The following is an 18,267-nucleotide window of genomic DNA, read 5'->3' on the forward strand; positions in this document are numbered from 1 at the left end:
GCAGCATTGAGTCTGTCAAGGCCTCTCAGAATCTTATATGTTTTCATATATTTCAATAAAATCACCTCTCATTCTTCTAAATACCAATAGGTCCAACCTGCTCAAAATTCTTCATACGATAACTCCTTCATTCCAGGATTCAACCTAGTGAGCCTTCTCTAAACTGCCTCCAATGCAAGTATAACCCTCCTTTAATAAGGATAAAAATTATACACAGTACTCTGTAATCTCTCTCCACTTAAATAATATTTTGCTTTTCTATTTTTCTTGACAAAGTGAACAGTGATCCACTTTACCACCATTGTACCCCATCTGCCAATTTTTTACCAATGCATTAACCTATCCATATCTCTTTGCAGGCTGTTTGTATCCTCCTCACAACTAGCTTTCTAAGCTATCTTTGTGTTGTCAGTAAATTTGCCTAGAATTCGTTCTGTCTCATTAACGTAGATAGTTGAGGCCAACGCACTGAGGCATTCTACTCATTACATTTTGCCCAACTGAAAATGACTCTTTTATCCAGACCTTCTGTTTCTTGTTGGTTAGCCAATCCTTTATCCATTCTAATAGATCACCCCTAACACCATGATCTCTTGTGCGGTGGCCTTTTATGCCTTCTGGAAATCCACATGCATTACATCTACTGGTTTCCCTTTATCCACCTTGCTTGTTACATCCTCAAAGAACGCTAATAAATTTTCATAAAACCACATTGGCTCTGCTTGATTGTATTATGAGTCTCTAAATGTTCTGCTACTATTTTCTTAATAATGGATTCCATCATTTCCGAATAACAGATGTTGGGTTAACTGACATATAGTTTCCTGCTTTCTGTCTCTGAACGGGAGTATTACATTTGTAGTTTTCCAATCCATGGGAACGTTTCCACAATCTAGGGAATTTTGGAAGATTACAACCAATAGATTTACTATATGCAACCACTTCTTTTAAGACCCTAGGATACAGTTCCACCAGGTCCAGGAGATTTTTCAGCCTTTAGTCCCATTAGTTTCCTAGTACATTTTCTCTTGTGATAGTCAGTCATTGTTTTAAGTTCCTCCCTACTTTTTGCTCCCTAATTTTCTATTATTCTTGGGATACTTTTAGTGTCGTCTACTATGAATACCAATACAAAATACTCATTCATAGCCTCTGCTGTTTCCTGTCTGCCATTATTTATTTCTCCGTCTCATCCTCCACAGGGCCAACATTTATCTTAGCCCCTCACTTCGTTTTTATGCAATTGTAGAAGCTTTCACTATCTGTTTTTAATGTTTTTTGTTAGTTTACTCTCATTTTCTAATTTCTCCCTCGTTTTTTTAATCATCCTTTGCTGGTTTCTAAAATGTTCCCAATCTTCCAGCTTACCACTAAACTTTGCAGCGTTGTGTGCCTTTTCTCTGATACCATCCTAACTTCCTTTGTTGGCCACAGATGATGTATCCTTTTCATAGAATCCTTTTTGCTCAATGGAATATATTTTTATTAGAAGTTATGAAATACCTCCTTAAGTGTCTGCCACTGCTTATCTACTGTCTTACCTTTTACCTACTTTTGCAGTACACTCTAGCTAACTATGTCTTCATATCCCTTGTAATTGCCTTTATTTAAGTTTAAGACACTAGTTTCAAACACAAGTTTCTCACCTCCAAAGTAAATGTGAAATTCTATCATGTTATGATCACTTTTTCTTAGAGTATCTGTAATCACTAATTAACCCTGTCTCATTACACATTAATAGGTCTGAAAAAAGCCTGTTCCCTGCTTGGTTCCAGAATCTATTGTTCTAAGAAAATGTCCTGAATTCACTCTGTGATCTTGTTCTCAAGGCTACTTTTGCCAACTTGATTTGTCCAGTCTATATGAAGATTAAATCACCTATGATTATTTCTGTACCTTTCTTGCAAGCCACCATTATTTCTTAGTACATACACCGACAAGTATATATCATCAGGGGGCTTATAAACCACTCCCATCAGTGATTCTTTCTCTTGCTATTTCTTATCTCCATCCAAACTGATTCTCAGCTAAGATCATTTCTGACTTTTACAGTGAAATCATCCTTAATTAGTAGGGCAACCTAGTCATTATCACATTACTGCTTGCGGGAGCTTGTGCACAAATTGGCGGTCACTTCTCTCATAGTACCATGGTGAACACATTACAAAAAATACATAATTGGATTTGGGATGCCCTGTGGTCATGACAGATGTTATATAAATGCATTAATCAAAATCCCTCATGATTTTGAACAATTCTGTTAAATCTCCCCTCAACCCTTCTCTACTCTAAGGGGAATAATCCCAGCTTCTCCAGTCTCTCTACATACCTGATTCATCCCTGGTACCATTCCAGTAAATCTCCCCTGTTCCCTCTTGAAGGTAATCTAGTGATAAACACATCTTTAAGGGTTGGGGGAGGGGTGGGAGTGGAATCATCCCTGTTGCAATTTAAAATCTAATATGAAAATAATATAAGTTTAATATACTATTTTCTGTTGTAGGTCTTCCACCTCTGATTCATCACACAATGGTATTGTCCATTGTTGCACTGATTCTTGCGACTGCGATCATCTTTGGCATAATACTTTTATGTTTACACAAAGACAGGAAAAATATAAGTAAGAAAAACATGCTATTTTCAGTTTCTCTGTCAGAAGTTTAAAACTGATATAATTTAATTACTGGGACACTGTGAGGCATTTAAATGTGACACTGAGTCAACTTAAATTCCACTTCTGACGTATCAAGTGATTTATTCAAATGTGTGAATACTCTGCTTGAATGGGTGGTGGGAGCAGATTCAATAGTAACTTTCAAAGGGGAATTGGATAAATACTTAATGGGGAAAAGAAGTACCAGATAATGGGGAAAAAAACGGGGAGGTGGGACTAATTGGCTAACCCTTTCAAAGAGATGGCACAGGCACAATGGGCCAAATGGGCCTTCTCTATGTTGTAATGTTCCATAATTCTATGAGTAATGTTGATGTCCATTCGTTTATTATTCCAGGTATTGATTTTCATGGAAACGCACTACTATCCTTACAGCTTGCTGCAATGTTTTCGCTTGTCATTCTTTTTGCTGCCGTTATGTATTGGCTACAGTCTGAAGGTACTGTGAGTGCTCACATGTGTTTTCTCTCTCAGTTAGTAACTGTATTTTTTACCATCCCTTGGTGTGATAGATTAGTGGTTATGGTGCTTGACTGAGAACAACAACAACTGCTTATATTTATATAGCAACTTTAACATAATACATCATCCCAAACGCTTGACAGGAGCATTATAGAATAAAGTATGACACTGAGCCTGAAAAGAAGCTATTAGATTAGATGACCAAATACTTGGTCAAAGAGGTAGATTTTAAGGAGTATCTTAAAGAAGAAAAGAGAGAAAGGCAGAGAGGTGTAAGAAATTACAGAGCTTGGGGCCTAGGCAAAGGAAGGCACAGCCACCAGTGGAGGAATGGTTAAAGTTATGAATGTACAAGGGGTCAGAATTAGAGGAGCACAAATATCTTGGAAGGCTTGGTGCTGGAGGAGATTACAGAGGTGGGGAGGGGAAATGCCAAGAAGGGATTTGAAATCAAGGATCAGAATTTTTAAATCAAGACGGTGCTTGACGAGGAACCAATGGAGGCCAGTGAGCACGGGGGTGATAGGGCGAAGGAACATGGTGTGAGCTGAGACAAGGGCAGCAGAGTGTTGGATGACCTGAATTTTAAGAAGGGTGGAATGCAATAGTTGTCTGAAGGTAACAAAGGCATGAATGAGGCATCAGCAGCAGATGAGCTGAGATGGATCAAAGTAGAGCAATGTTACTGAGGTGGACATAGGCAGTCTAAGTCATAATGTGAATATGAGGTCAGGAGCTCATCTCAGGGTCAAATTTGAGACTAGGGTTGTAAACAGATTTGCTTAATATCAGACTGTTGTCAGGAAGAGGTATGGAATTAGTAGAAAGGGAATGAGGTTAGGAATGGGGATCAAAAATAATAGCTTGTTTTCCCAGTCTTTGACTGGAGTAAATTTCTGCTCATCCAGTATTGAATGTCGGATAAGTAGGCTGATAATTAGCAACACTGGGTGAGTCAAGAAGAGTGGCAGTGAAGCAGAGCTGGGTGTTGCCAGCCTACATGTGAAAGCTAATGCTGTGTTTTCAGAAGGTGTTGCCAATGGGCAGCATGTGGTTGAGAAATATGAGGGGACCAAGCATAGATCCTTTGAGGACATCAGAGGTAGCAGCACAAGAGCAGGAGGAGAACCTATTGCAAGTGAAAGAAAGACTTGCATTTACACTACCCTATCACAACCTCAGAATGTCCCAAAACACCTTCCAACCAATGAAATACTTTTGGAGTGTTGCCATTGCTGTAATGAAGGAAATGCCGCTGTATTAATTTAAATTTGTAATTGAGAGAGTAAGGAGAGAAGTTAGGATGAATCATATTACCCCGAGTGGTGAGGCAAAGTTCATTGTATCTTTGAAGGGATGGTTGCAACGCCTAAGGGAGTGAACTGGGCAGTGTGATTAATTATGGATTGCTCCATCAGCATACTGCACAGATCTAATGAGCCTTTTGCTGTGCTGTAAACAACTATGGTCTATAAGTAAAGAATTCCCTCAAGTTGGATCCAGTTTTTAGTTGTATCTTTATCTAACCTATGAATATGTGTAATTTCCTTCTGTTCTTTCCAATAGGAATTTCTGTAATTACAGTGATTACATTGGTGATTTTGTGTTTACTGCTAATATTCAACATATTATCGATGTGGAGTATGAATGACTGGGTCATGAAAACATTCAAAGATATCTTGAATTCTACATGTAAGTTCAAAGCTGAATTTTATTATTACTTATATCAAGCTTTCAATGCTCTCCATTAGAATTCCTCTTCGCAGTCTCTACTCCATTCAAAGAGTCCCATGAACTGCCTCCCGTTAACCTACACCGTACTTTCTCTGTGCCAATGGTGCCCTTTCTTTAAGTCCTGCCATTACTATGTTCTTGGCCACTGACTCCCAAAACATGCATGGGTTTTAGTGAATGTGTTTATGGATTCATCATTGAACAAATTGTTTCCTTGATCCCATTACTTTAATAAATTGTCCTTATTTTGCTCTCGTATTTGATCCTCTTCCCCTACCTAGTCTTCCACCCACCTTTTCACACATTCATACTGCTGGTTGTGTAACATTGACAAGAGGCCACAATGACCATCCAGTCATCTGAGCCAACCAGCCCCCCGATCCATGCTAAGACGAGTGTCCTCACAAATCGCATAACTAGGGAATGAGAGAGGGCTTTGAACTAAACAAGAGGGGTGGGGGATCAAGTTTGGGTAAAGGTAGCAAAATCAAGGTGTAGAATCAAGACAGGGGAGCAAAATAGTAATATGAGAAATGAGGATCATAGAATGGCAGGAAGGGACAGAGAGAAAAAAACCTAAGAATACATCAACAGTCAAGACTAGATATTACAAAGTAACAAAAAGTCAAAACTTTCTTTCTGAGTGCACATAGCATTCATAACAATGTAAATGAATTGATGGCCCACATTGAAGTAAATAAATATGATTTGACAGCAATAACAGAGATGTGGCTGCAAGATGACAAGGATTGGGCCCTTAATATTGAGGGGTACATGACATTCAAGAAGAATAGGAAGCTAGGTAAAGGTGGAGGAATAGCACTGTTAATCAAAGAGGGCATTGGTGCAATAGTTAGAGACAACCTTGGTTCAGGAGATCAGGGTGCAGAATCAGTTTGGGTGGAAATGAGGAATAGTAGGGGAAAAAGTTATTAGTGGGGATAGTCTACAGGCCCCCTAACAGTAGTCACAGTGCAGGACAAAGTATTCAAGAGAAAATATTGTGTGCTTGTGATAAAGGGACGGCATTGGGGGGTGATTTTAATATACACATAAACTGGAAAAATCAGACTGGCAGTAATAGCCTGGATCAGGAGTTCTTAGAATGCTTTCGAGATGGTTTCTTAGAGCAGCATGTTCTGGAAGCAACCAGAGAGCAAGTTATATTAAACTTGATATTGTGTAACGTGACAGGATGAATTAGTGACTTCAGAGTAAAGGCACCGCCAGGTAGCAGTAACCACAGTATGATTGAATTTTACGTCCAGTTTGAAAGGGAGAAGAATGGGTCTAAGACTAGTATCTTAAATTGAAATAAAGGCAACTATGTGGGGATGAAAGCTGAGCTAGCTGAAGTGAAATGGGAAACTAGACTAGAGGATAGATTAATAAAGAAGCAGTGGCAGACATTTAAGGGGAAATTTCAGAGTATTCCGAATAAGTACATTCCTACTATAAAGGAAAATTCTAAGGGGAGGACCCACCATCCGTGGTTAACTGAAAAGTTAAGGAAAGCATCAAACTTAAGGAAAAAACATACAACTCCGCAAAGATGAGTACAGGACGGATGATTGGACAGAATGTAAAGAACTACAGAGAATGGCAAAAGGTTAATGGTGTAGGGGGTAACATATTAGCATGGATATAAGATTGGCTGGCTGGCAGAAAGCAGAGAGTGTGTGTAGCGGGTCTTTTTCTGATTGGCAGGATGTGACGAGTGGAGTCTCACAAGGGTCTGTACTGGGGCCTCAACTTTTTACGATTTACATCAATGACTTAGGTGAGGGGAGTGAAGACATGGTAGCTAAATTTGCAGATGACACAAAGCTAGGTAGGAAGCTATGTTGTGAAGAGGACATGAGGAGGTTGCAGATGGATATAGATAGGTTGAGTGAGTGGGCAAAGGTCTGGCAAATGGAGTTTAATGTGCGAAAATGTGAAGTTGTTCACTTTGGCAGGAAGAACAACAAAGCAGAGTATTACTTAAATAGAGAATGGCTGCATAATTCTGAGGTGCAGAGAGATCGAGGTGTTCTAATACATGAGTTACAAAAAGTTAGTATGCAGGTACAGCAAGTAATTAAGAAGGCTGAGGGAATGCTATCCTTTATTATGAGAGGGATTGAACATAAAAGTAAGGATGCCATGCTTCAGTTATACAGGGCATTGGTGAGACCGCACCTCGAATACTGTGTGCAGTTTTGGTCTCTTTATTTAAGGAAGGATGTAAATGCGTTGGAGGTGGGTTCAGAGGCTTACTAGATTGACACCTGAAATGAGTGGGTTGTCTTATGAGGAAAGGTTGGACAGACTGGGTTATTTCCACTGGAGTTTAGAAGGGTGAGGGGTGATTTGATCGAAGTATATAAGATCCTGAATGGCCTTGACAAGGTGGACGTCGAAAGGATGTGGTTGAGTCCAGAACTAGGGGGCACTGTTTTAAAATTAGGGATCACCCTTTTAGGACAGAGATTAGGAGAAATTTTCTCTCTCAGAGGGTTGTGCGATTTTGGAACTCTGCCTCAGAAGGCGGTGGGGGCGGGGTCATTGAGTATTTTTAAGGCAGAGGTAGATAGATTCTTGTTCAGCAAGGGAATCAAGGGTTATCAGGTGTAGATGGGAATGTGGAAATCGAAACACAAGATCATCAGCCATGATCTTATTGAATGGCAGAGCAGGCTCCAGTGGCCGAATGGCCTACTCCTGTTCCTATTTCTTATTTACTTATGTTCAAGGAGCTCAAGTTGCTGTGGCAACACACGCTTTTTCATGCATGTTGTAGCCTGGAGCTATGGAACATAGGAAATAGGAGCAGGAGTAAGCCAGCCCAGGAATCAGTCTGGTAAGCCTTTGTTGCATACCCTCTATGCCAAGTATATCCTTCCTTAGGCAAAGAATCCAAAACTGTACACAATACTCCATGTGCTGGCTCACCAGGGCTCTATACAATTGCAGAAAGACTTCTGTCCTCCTGTCCTCAAATCCTCTTGCAATAAAGACTAACACCCACTTGCCTTCATAACTGCTTGCTCCACCTCCATGTTAGCTTCAGTGATTCATGAACAAGGACACCCAGGCCCCTCTGGACATCAACACTTGCCAATCTCTTGCCATTTAAGAAATACTCTGCATTCATGCTTTCCTTACCAAAGTAGATAACTTCACCTTTTTCCATATTATATTCCATCTGCCACGTTCTTTCCCACTCACTTAGCCTGTTTAAATCCCCTTGAAATCTCCTTTACATCCTCTTGATGTCTCACATTCCACCTGGATATGTGTCATCAGCAAATTTGGAAATGTTGCATTTAATCCCCAATTCCAGATCATTGATATAGATTTGTGAACAGCTGGGGGGCCAAGCATCCATCCTTGCGGTTCCCCACTAGTCACAGCCTGCCAACGCGAGAATGACCCATTTATTCCTACTCTCTGTCTCCTATCCATTAACCAATTCTCAATCCATGTCAGTGTATTGCCCCCAATCCCATGTGCACTATGATATAATGGAATATAAAATGGGAAAAGGTGAAGTTATCTACTTTGGTAGGAAAAACAGAAATGCAGAATATTTCCTAAATGGCAAGAGATTGGAAATTGTTGATGTCCAAAGGGACCTGGGTGTCCTTGTTCATGAGTCACTGAAAGCTAACATGGAGGTGCAGCAAGCAGTTAGGAAGGCAAATGGGTGTTGGTCTTTATTGCAAGAGGATTTGAGTACAGGAGGACAGAAGTCTTTCTGTCCTTTTCTGCACTCTAACTTTACTGACTTACTTTACCTCTTGTGTGGGACCTTATTGAAAGCCTTTTGAAAATCCAAATATATCACATCCACTGGTTCCCCTTTATCTATTCTGCTTGTTACATCCACAAAAAGCTCTAACAGGTTTGTCAAAGATGAATTCCCTTCATAAATCCATGTTGACTTTGCCCAATTCTACCATTATTTTCTAAGTGTCCAGTTATCACATCCTTTATAATAGATTCTAGCATTTTCCCACCTACTGACGTCAGGCAAACAGGTCTGTAGTTCCCCGTTTTCTCTCTCCCTTCTTTTTGAAAATGTCTGGTCACATTTGTTACATTCCAATCTGCAGGAACCAGTCCAGAATTAATAGAATTTTGGAAGATTACCACAACACATCCAACATCTCGACAGCCATCTCTTTCACCACTCTGGGATGTAGATCATCAGGTGCAGGGGGTTTATCAACTTTTAGTCCCATTAATTTCTCCAGTATTACATTTTCACTAATACTAATTTCTTTCAGTTCCTCATTCTCACTAGTCCCTTGGTTCTCCAGTATTTCTGGGAGGTGTTTTGCATCTTCTTCCATGAAGACAGAGACAAAGTATTTTAGTTTTTCTGCCTTTTTCTCACTCCCCGTTATAAATTATCCAGCCCCTGCCCGAATGAATGAATGACTGTTTGTTTTAAGTTTATTTTTACACATCCTATTGTCACTATAGGGTTCATTGGTTCTATACAGTGTATAGTGGGTCATTGGGCATGGAAGTACCATAGCTTGACGTAGGAGTCATGAGGGGTCATGGAAGGTGGGAGGGGAGGTATAGCTTGGCATAGGGGGCATGAAGAGGACTTTTTGAACTCACATTTTAAAAGGTCCCCTCATATAGACTTTGGTTCACAACTCCTCTGAGGAGCCATGAACCACAACTCTATAAAAACCCGGCCTGGCTCCATGAAAATTGCAGAGGATTAGGACATGCCTATTTCCGCAATGGAGCCAGCCAGGTCGGAAGTGCCAGGTGTGGGATTTTGACCTAGACCATCCCACACCCTTTAAAGGCACCCCCAAAAACCAGTCAGTTCAGGAATGTTGCCAGGAATCCCAGAATCGGGACCCACCCACCACTTTTGAAAGGCTCCCAAGTCACCCATACTCAGCAAAAACCCAGCCCAAAGTTTTTGTTTAGTCTCTCTGGCATTTCCCTGTTCCCCGTTATAAATTCTCCTGGCTCTGGTTGTAATGGACCCACATTTGTCTCACAACTGACAACTCTCTCCAGCAGTCCCTCAAAGCAAGGAGAATACTTGCCATGGAGTGCAGCCTGTGGCAAGGCCCTGTGTGTGGAGTCGTCTAACACGGAGAGGCTGCTGCACTGCAGCTACCACACAGTTCTGGCTGACCAGGAGACTCTCCTGCTCTTACTGCCTGCCACAGACACATTGGAAGGGGATTTGCAGGTTGATAATCAACCTCTTTGGCCATGTTATGAATGCACCTTCTATGGTTCACCAGTCCCGGAGTGGGGCTCAAGCCTAGAGTTCCTCGTTCAGAGGTTCAGGGGATACTGCCACTGCGCCAAGAGACTTCCACAATTGGCAACTATATTTGTCGCACTCAGGTGACCCAATAATTGGAACTGCAGGCCCACATAAATATACCTTGTATATTCTTTTCTCACCAGTCGCATTCTCCAGTGACACAATCTGGGGCAGACAGCTCAGGATTTGTATGTGTGCATGTGTATGTATATGTGTGCATGTATATGTATGTGTGTGTGTATGTGATCTGTGCTCTCTGTGATTCTTTCTGTTTTATTTTTTACCAGTTTGTCGTGTCATGCTAGATGTAGTAACACCAATGAGTGGAATCATTGTGATGTTAGCATCAATTGTTCTGCTCGTGGAAACCATGAGACATGCTGGTGAGTGTTCAATGATTGAAAATATGGTCAAGCAGATTCTGAAATCCCATGAGGTCGGGCTAATTGCTGAGTTGTTTTTGCAAAAATTTTCATGTCACCTGATTTTTTCGGTGTAGAAGGAGGCCATTTGACTCATTGTGTCTGTGCTAACTCTTTGTAGGACCAAACTAACTCTCATACCATTGCCCATTCTTTCCCCTTAGCCCTATATCTTGCTCTGCTTCAAATATTTATCCAGTTTTTCTTCAAGAGTTGCAATGGGTCCCCGTCTGAATCACTACCTGGGGCAAAGCATTTCTTGAGTAAAGAAATGTTTTCAAACTTATATTCTCACTCACTGGGGGGGGGGGGGGTGTAACTTTAACTCCTGACTCCAACTAAAAGGAAAATTGAATAGCATGTGTACAGGGTGGCAAACCTTTATACCATCACTCAATGTTTAAATTACACTCTTGATGATCATATTAAATTGACTATCTTGTGTGATTAAATCGTCAGTCAGCAGGAATAGCTCTTCCCTGCTCAGTCTGTCAAACCCTACATAGTTTCAAAACTCTCTATTAAATGTCCTCTTACCCTTCTCTGTTCCAATGGAAGTAGTCACCATCTTGTTAGTCTGTCCTCATATCACAGTGGCAGATGACAGCACACTCACTCTGTGTCGGAAGGTTGTGGGTTCAAGTCCTGCTCCAGAGGCTTGAGCACAAAATCTAGGCTAACAACTCATTTTAGTACTGAGGGAGTGCTGCACTGTCATAGCAACCGTCTTGTGAAGGACATTAATTAAAAGACCTCTCAGCCTTCTCAGGTGGACATCAAAGATCGCATGGTACTATAACAAAGAAGGACAGAGGTGATGTCCTGGCCAACATTTAATCCCCTACCAATGTCATTAAAACTGATAACCTGGTCATTATCACACTGCTGTTAGTGAGAGCTGGTGGTACGCTAATTGGCTGCTATTCTCCCTACATTACAACAACAGTGGCTATATTTCAAAAGTAACTTCCTTGGCTATAAAGCACTTTGGGGCATGGTGAGGTCATGAAAAGAGCAAAGGTTTTTTTCCATTCAGGTCTTTTTGTGCAAAAAGCTATCATTTTCCATCTCCAGCATCTTGCTGCTGTCAACAGCCATTATCCATACATGGAAATAGGTACAGAAGGCAGGGTCGCTGCCAGCAAGTAATAGGAATCCATTGTGCGGTTAAGGTATCTCAGAGTGAAAGAAGAACTGCACACAATGCACATTTTAATGTAGAACCTTGTTTTACGGTACTTCATGGGGAGTATGGAGAGTGGACTTTGAACTAAAGAAGGAGACATTAGAAAGGCAGACACAAACTTCGGTCTATGCCATGGAGGGTCTTAAAGATGTTGGGGAGATGCAATCAGTTCAAGGAATGAATTCCAGAACATGGGACCATGGAGCTGCAGGCAAGGCTGCCAGTGGTACAGCAAAGGGAGAGCGAGAGGAGCTGAGAGTTCAGGTGGGTCCTTGAGTTGGAGGAGAACCTAAGGGGAGAGGGGGCAGGGGGCAGAAGATGGAACTGAGGGGAATTTCTCCAGTGCAGCAAGTTATGATCTGCAATGCAGTATGGGGTTGGAAGCAGTTTCAATAGTAACTTCCAAATGGATTTTGGATACATACGTGAAAAGGAAAGCTTTGCAGAACTAGGGGGAGAAAGCAAGGGAGTGGGGCTAATTGGATAGCTCTTTCAAAGAGACAGCATAGGCACGTTGGGCTGAATGACCTTCTTTTGTTTGTATGATTTGAACACTTCATATATTTATTATATTTACAAATTGTCTTTGGTGCAGCCTGCAGTCAGCTGTGTTTTTTGTGGATATATGATAGAATCATTACAGAATAGAGGAGGCCATTCAGCCCATCATGTTCATACCAATGGTGGTGTGAGGAGAGACATCTAAGAAATTTCACCCCACAGTGCCACGTACTGACTACAGCCTGCCACCATTTTGTTACAAATTAATTTTCTAAATGTTTACATGATCAATCTTAGTGTTAAATGTTGACAAAGTCATGTTCAAAATTGAGACAACAGGAAGTTGGACAAGAAACCAGACAGACTACCTTACATCAACCTAGGCACCAGAAACAACAGCGGAAATCTCAGCCCTGTCAACCCTGAAAAGTCATCCTTACTAACACCTGGGGGCTTGTGCCAAAATCGGGAGAGCTGTCTCACAGACTAGTTAAGCAACAGCCTGACATAGTCATATTCACAGAATCATACCTTACAGATAATGTCCCAGACACCAGTATCACCATCCCTGGGTATGTCCTGTCTCAACAGAAGGACAGATGCAGCAGAGGTGGAGGCACAGTGGTATACAGTTGGGAGGGAGTTGCCCTGGGAGTCCTCAACATTGACTCCGGACCCCATGGAGTCTCATGGCATCAGGTCAAACATGAGCAAGGAAACCTCCTGCTAATTACCACATACTGCCCACCCACAGCTGATGAATCAGTGAGGGTGGCAAAGGCACAGAATGTACTCTGGGTGGGGGTCTTCAATGTCCACCAAGATTGGCTCGGTAGCGGCACTACTGACTGAGCTGGCCGAGTCCTAAAGGACATAGCCGCTAGACTGAGTCTGCAGCAGGTGGTAAGGGAACCAACAAGAGGGAAAAACATACTTGGCCTCATCCTCACCAGCCCTGCTGCAGATGCATCTGCCCATGACAGCATCGGTAGGAGTGACCACCGCGCAGTCCTTGTGGAGATGAAGTCCCGTTTCACATTGAGAATACTCTCCATCTTGTGTGGCACTACCACCGTGCTAAATGGGATGGGTTTCAAACAGATCTAGCAACTCAAGACTGGGCAACCATGAGGCACTGTGGACCGTCAGCAGCAGCAGAATTGTACTCAACCACAATATGTAACCTCACGGCCTGGCATATCTCCCACTCCCCCATTACCAAGCCAGGGGATCAATCCTCATTCAATGAAGAGTGTTGGAGGGCATGCCAGGAGCAGTACCAGGTGTACCTAAAAATGAGGTGTCAACCTGGTGAAGCTACAACACAGGACTAATTGTGTGCCAAACAGCATAAGAAGCAATTGATAGACAGAGCTAAGCGATGCCACAACCAACAGATCAGATCTAAGCTCTGCAGTCCTGCTACACCCAACCATGAATGGTGATGGACAATTAAACAACTCACTGGACGAGGAGGCTCCACAAATATTCTCATCCTCAATGATATGGGAGCTCAGAACATCAGTGCAAAAGATAAGGCTGAAGCATTTGCTACAATCTTCAGCCAGAAGTGCCAAGTGGATGATCCATCTCAGCCTCCTCCAGAGGTCCCCAGCATCACAGATGTCAATCTTCAGTCAATTCACTCAATGCTACAAAGGCTATGGGCCCTGACAATATTCCGGCAATAGTACTGAAGACTCGTGCTCCAGAATTTGCCGCGCCCCTAGCCAAGTTGTTCCACAACAGCTACAACACTGGCATCTACCCGGCTGTGTGGAAAATTGTCCAGGTATGTCCTGTACACAAAAAACAGGAGAAATCCAACCCGGCCAATTACCGCTTCATCGCAATAATAGTAAGATGGTGGAAGGGGTCATCAGTAGTACTATCATGCGGCACTTGCGTCACAATAACCTGCTCACTGACGCTCAGTTTAAGTTCCACTAGGGCCACTCAGCTCCTGACCTCATTGCAGCCTTGGTTCAAACATGGACAAAAGAGCCAAACCCCAGAGGTGAGGTGAGAGTGACTGCCCTTGACATCAAAGCAGCATTTGGCCGAATGTGGCACCAAGGAGTCAATGGGAATCAGGGGGTAAACTCTCTGCTGATTGGGGTCATATCTAGCAGAAAGGAAGATGGTGTTGATTGTTGGAGTTCAGTCATCTCAGTTCCAGGACATATTTTCAGAAGTTCCTCAGGGTCGTGTTCTCGGCCCAACCATCTTCAGCTATTTCATCAATGATCTTCCTTCCATCATAAGGTTAGAAGTGGGGATGTTCACTAATGATTGCACAATATTCAGCACCATTCGCAACTCCTCAGATACTGAAGCGGTCCATGTCCATGACAACATCCAGCCTTGGGCTGACAAGTGGCAAGTAACATTCATGCCACACATGTGTCACGCAATGACAAGAGAGAACCTAACCATTGCCCTTGTCATTCAATGGCATTACCATCGCTGAATCGTCCACTATCAACATCCTGGGGGTTAGCGTTGACCAGAAACTGAACTGGACTAGCCATATAAATACAGTGGCTACAAGAGCAGGTCAGAGGCTAGGAATCCTGCAATGGGTAAATCACCTCCTGACTCCCCAAAGTCTGTCAACCAAATACAAGGCACAAGTCAGGAGTATGATGAAATGCTCTCCACTTGTCTGGATGAATGCAGCTCCCACAATACTGAAGAAGCTTAAACAGGACAAAGCAGCCCACTTAACTGGCACCCAATCCACAAACATTCACTCCCTCCACCACCTACGAACATTAGCAGCAATGTGTACCACCTACAAGGCGCACTGCAGAAACACACCAAGGCACCTTAGACAGCACCTTCCAAACCCATGACCACTGCCATCTAGAAGGACAAGGGTAACAGATAGGCGGGAACACCACCACCTGGAAGTTTCCCTCCAAGCCACTCACCATCCTGACTTGGAAATATATTGCCATTCCTTCACTGTCACTGGGTCAAAATCCTGGAACTCCCTTCCTAACAGCACTGTGGGTGTATCTGCACCACCTGGACTGCAGCGGTTCAAGAAGGCAGCTTGCCACCACCTTCTCAAGGACAATTAGGAATGGGCAATGATTGCTGGCCTAGCCAGAGAAACCCGCATCCTTTGAATGAATTTTTAAAAAGTATGCATGTACTCAGAATTTTTCATAAAATAATGTAGAATTGTTTTGGATCTTTTTCAATTACTTTGAACTTGCAACTAATATGCTGATTAAGAGCTGCAATTTACATGCTGTTATCTATTGGCAGGTAAAGGATGTGAAGCATCACCTGGTCTACATTTAAGCATCTCTTTTGCTGTGGGAATACCAATCGTTGTTTCTTTATCAGTCTTTGTCATTTATGTCCAAAAATGTAAGTAATGATCCTACAGATTGTCTGAAAACTATAACAATATCTTGCATTTGTGTAACACTTTTGTGCGGCAAATATCCCAAGGCACTTCACAGGGAGTGCAGGCTGACAACAATGGACATTGATGCAGAGAACGAGGTGTTAGGGCAGGTGCCCAAAAGCTTGGCCAACGTCCTAGGCTTTAAGGAACATCTTGAAGGGGCAGAGAGTGGTGGAATGGCACAGAGCTTCAAGGAAGGAATCCCAGAGCTTGTGGCCACGACAGCTGAAGGCAGTGCTGCAGTGACGAAGGAAGTGACTGATGCACAACGGGCCAGAGCTGGAAGAATCCCAATATTTCAGAGAGCTGTAGGGCTGCAGGAGGCTAGAGATGGAGAGGGGTGAGGCTGTGGAGGGATTTGAACAGAGAGGTGAGAATTTTAAATTGGAGGTAAGTGTATTGGACACAAAGCAGGTGCAATTTCTGCTGATTTCCATTTCGATATTTCCCTGCACTTCCACTCTGCCCTCTCTGTCCTTGGCCTCCTGCACAGTTCGAATGGAGCTCAAGGAACAGCACCTCATCTTTCAGCTAAGCATGTTACAGCCTCCTGGACTCAAAACTGATTTCAGCAGTTTTGGATCATAACCTCTGCCCCACTTTATTTTGTATTTTTTGTTTCTTTTGGATGGCAAATGTTGGTGATGATTCTGCTGTTCCCATTTACATAGAAACTAGGAGCAGGAGTAGACCATTTGGCCATTCAAGCCTGCTCCACCATTCATTATGATCATGGCTGATCATCCAACTCAATAGCCTGCTCCCGCTTTCTCCCCATATCCTTTGATCCCTTTCAGCCCAGGAACTATATCTAACTCCTTCTTGAAAACATACAATGTTTTGGTCTCAACTACTTTCTGTGGTAACGACTTCCACAGGCTCACCACCCTCTGGGTGAAGAAATTTCTCCTCATCTCAGTCCTAAATGGTCTACCCCATATCCTCAGACTGTGATCCCTGGTTCTGGACTCCCCCACCATCGGGAACATCCTGCATCTACCCTGTCTAGTCCTATTAGAATTTTATAGGTTTCTATGAGATCCCCCCTCATTCTTCTGAACGCCAGCGAATATAATCCTGATCGACTCAATCTCTCCTCATGTCAGTCCCGCCATCCCAGGAATCAGTCGGGTAAACCTTCACTGCACTCCCTCTATAGCAAGTACATCCTTCCTCAGATAAGGAGACCAAAACTGCACACAATATTCCAGGTGTGGTCTCAGCAAGGCCCTGTATAATTGCAGCAAGACATCCCTGTTCCTATACTCGAATCCTCTGGCTATGAAGGCCAACATACCATTTGCCTTCTTTACCGCCTGCTGCACCTGCATGCTTACCTTCAGCGACTGGTGTACAAGGACACCCAGGTCTCGTTGGCACATTCCCCTCTCTCAATTTATAGCCATTCAGATAATAATCTGCCTTCCTGTTTTTGCTACTAAAATGGATAACCTCACATTTATCCACATTATACTGCATCTGCCATGCATTTGCCCACTCACTCAGCTTGTCCAAATTTACACCTCCTGTAGACCCATCTTTTCTTTTATTACTTGTTTGTTTTATCACACCCTTTTGCCATGCACATTTATCCATTTTGAAATTCTATCTTCCACCCCAACACGATTCTCCCCCACCACCCCCCCCACCCCCCACCTTTTTCATGCCTGTATACTTGCTATAAACTGTCATCTCTAACTTTTTCCAGTTCCGATGAAGGGTCATCAACCTGAAACATTAACTCTGTTTCTCTCTCCACGGATGCTGCCTGACCTGCTGAGCGTTTACTGTTTTTTTAATTTCCAATTCCCATCCTCTGCTGTATTTTGCTTTTGACTTTGAGTCACAACTGGCATCCAGTGTCGCTGTGACAGAGATAAATTATCCCCCTGTCGTCCGGTCTGGAGCCTTTGACCACACCATCCTCTTCACACTATAGCTCTTGCGGCGAAAGGGATCAAAGGATATGGGGAGAAAGCGGGAGCAGGCTGTTGAGTTGGATGATCAGCCATGATCATAATGAATGGTGGGCCGAAGGGCCGAATGGCCTACTCCTGCTCCTGGTTTCTATGTTTCTATGTTTCCAACGCTTCTCCACCATCGTCCAGCTGGGTGGTACTGTTCCCACCTGGCTCCACTCCTCTAACTAACTATAGCCAGACAGTCACCTGTAATTCTTTCTCTTCCTGTTCCTGCACTGTTACTTCTTGTGTCCCCCCGATGATCTATCTTTGGCCCCCTCCTATTTCTCATCTATATGCTGCCCCTCGCCGACATCAGCCAAAAACACACGAACACTGATGACACCCAGCTCTAACTCACTACCATTTCTTTCACATCTCCTCCACCGTTAATAAATTGATGGACTCTTTATTTGACATCCAGCATTAGTTGGGCAGAAATTTCTTCAAACCGAATATCGAGAAGATAAAGCCACTGGGCAGAACAATCCCAGATTTGCACTAAGTGCGGTAGCGCCATGTGAGTGCAGTCGATGGCACCCTGCACCTGTGGGAGACCTGAGATCTAAGCAAGTTCCATCGCTCTTGCATCCTGGCTTACCTGGCCCCAGGCCCA

At 43.0% G+C, this 18,267-nt stretch overlaps 1 protein-coding gene across 3 annotated transcripts in view; it reads left to right on the top strand.

Moving 5' to 3' along the window:
- Window positions 1-18,267, top strand: part of LOC144695701 (SLAM family member 9-like) — a 46,569-nt gene that overhangs the window by 14,445 nt on the left and 13,857 nt on the right. For 2 of the 3 annotated variants that reach the window (XM_078566656.1, XM_078566658.1), the window contains exons 4-8: window positions 2,504-2,620; window positions 3,012-3,113; window positions 4,703-4,828; window positions 10,448-10,543; window positions 15,546-15,650. In XM_078566656.1, the coding sequence (XP_078422782.1) occupies window positions 2,504-2,620; window positions 3,012-3,113; window positions 4,703-4,828; window positions 10,448-10,543; window positions 15,546-15,650 (546 nt within the window). The remainder of the gene's footprint in view (window positions 1-2,503; window positions 2,621-3,011; window positions 3,114-4,702; window positions 4,829-10,447; window positions 10,544-15,545; window positions 15,651-18,267) is intronic. The other variant, XM_078566657.1, reaches the window with a different exon arrangement.

This window comes from Cetorhinus maximus, chromosome 21, assembly GCF_964194155.1.
Source record: "Cetorhinus maximus chromosome 21, sCetMax3.hap1.1, whole genome shotgun sequence".
Lineage (NCBI taxonomy): Eukaryota > Metazoa > Chordata > Chondrichthyes > Lamniformes > Cetorhinidae > Cetorhinus > Cetorhinus maximus.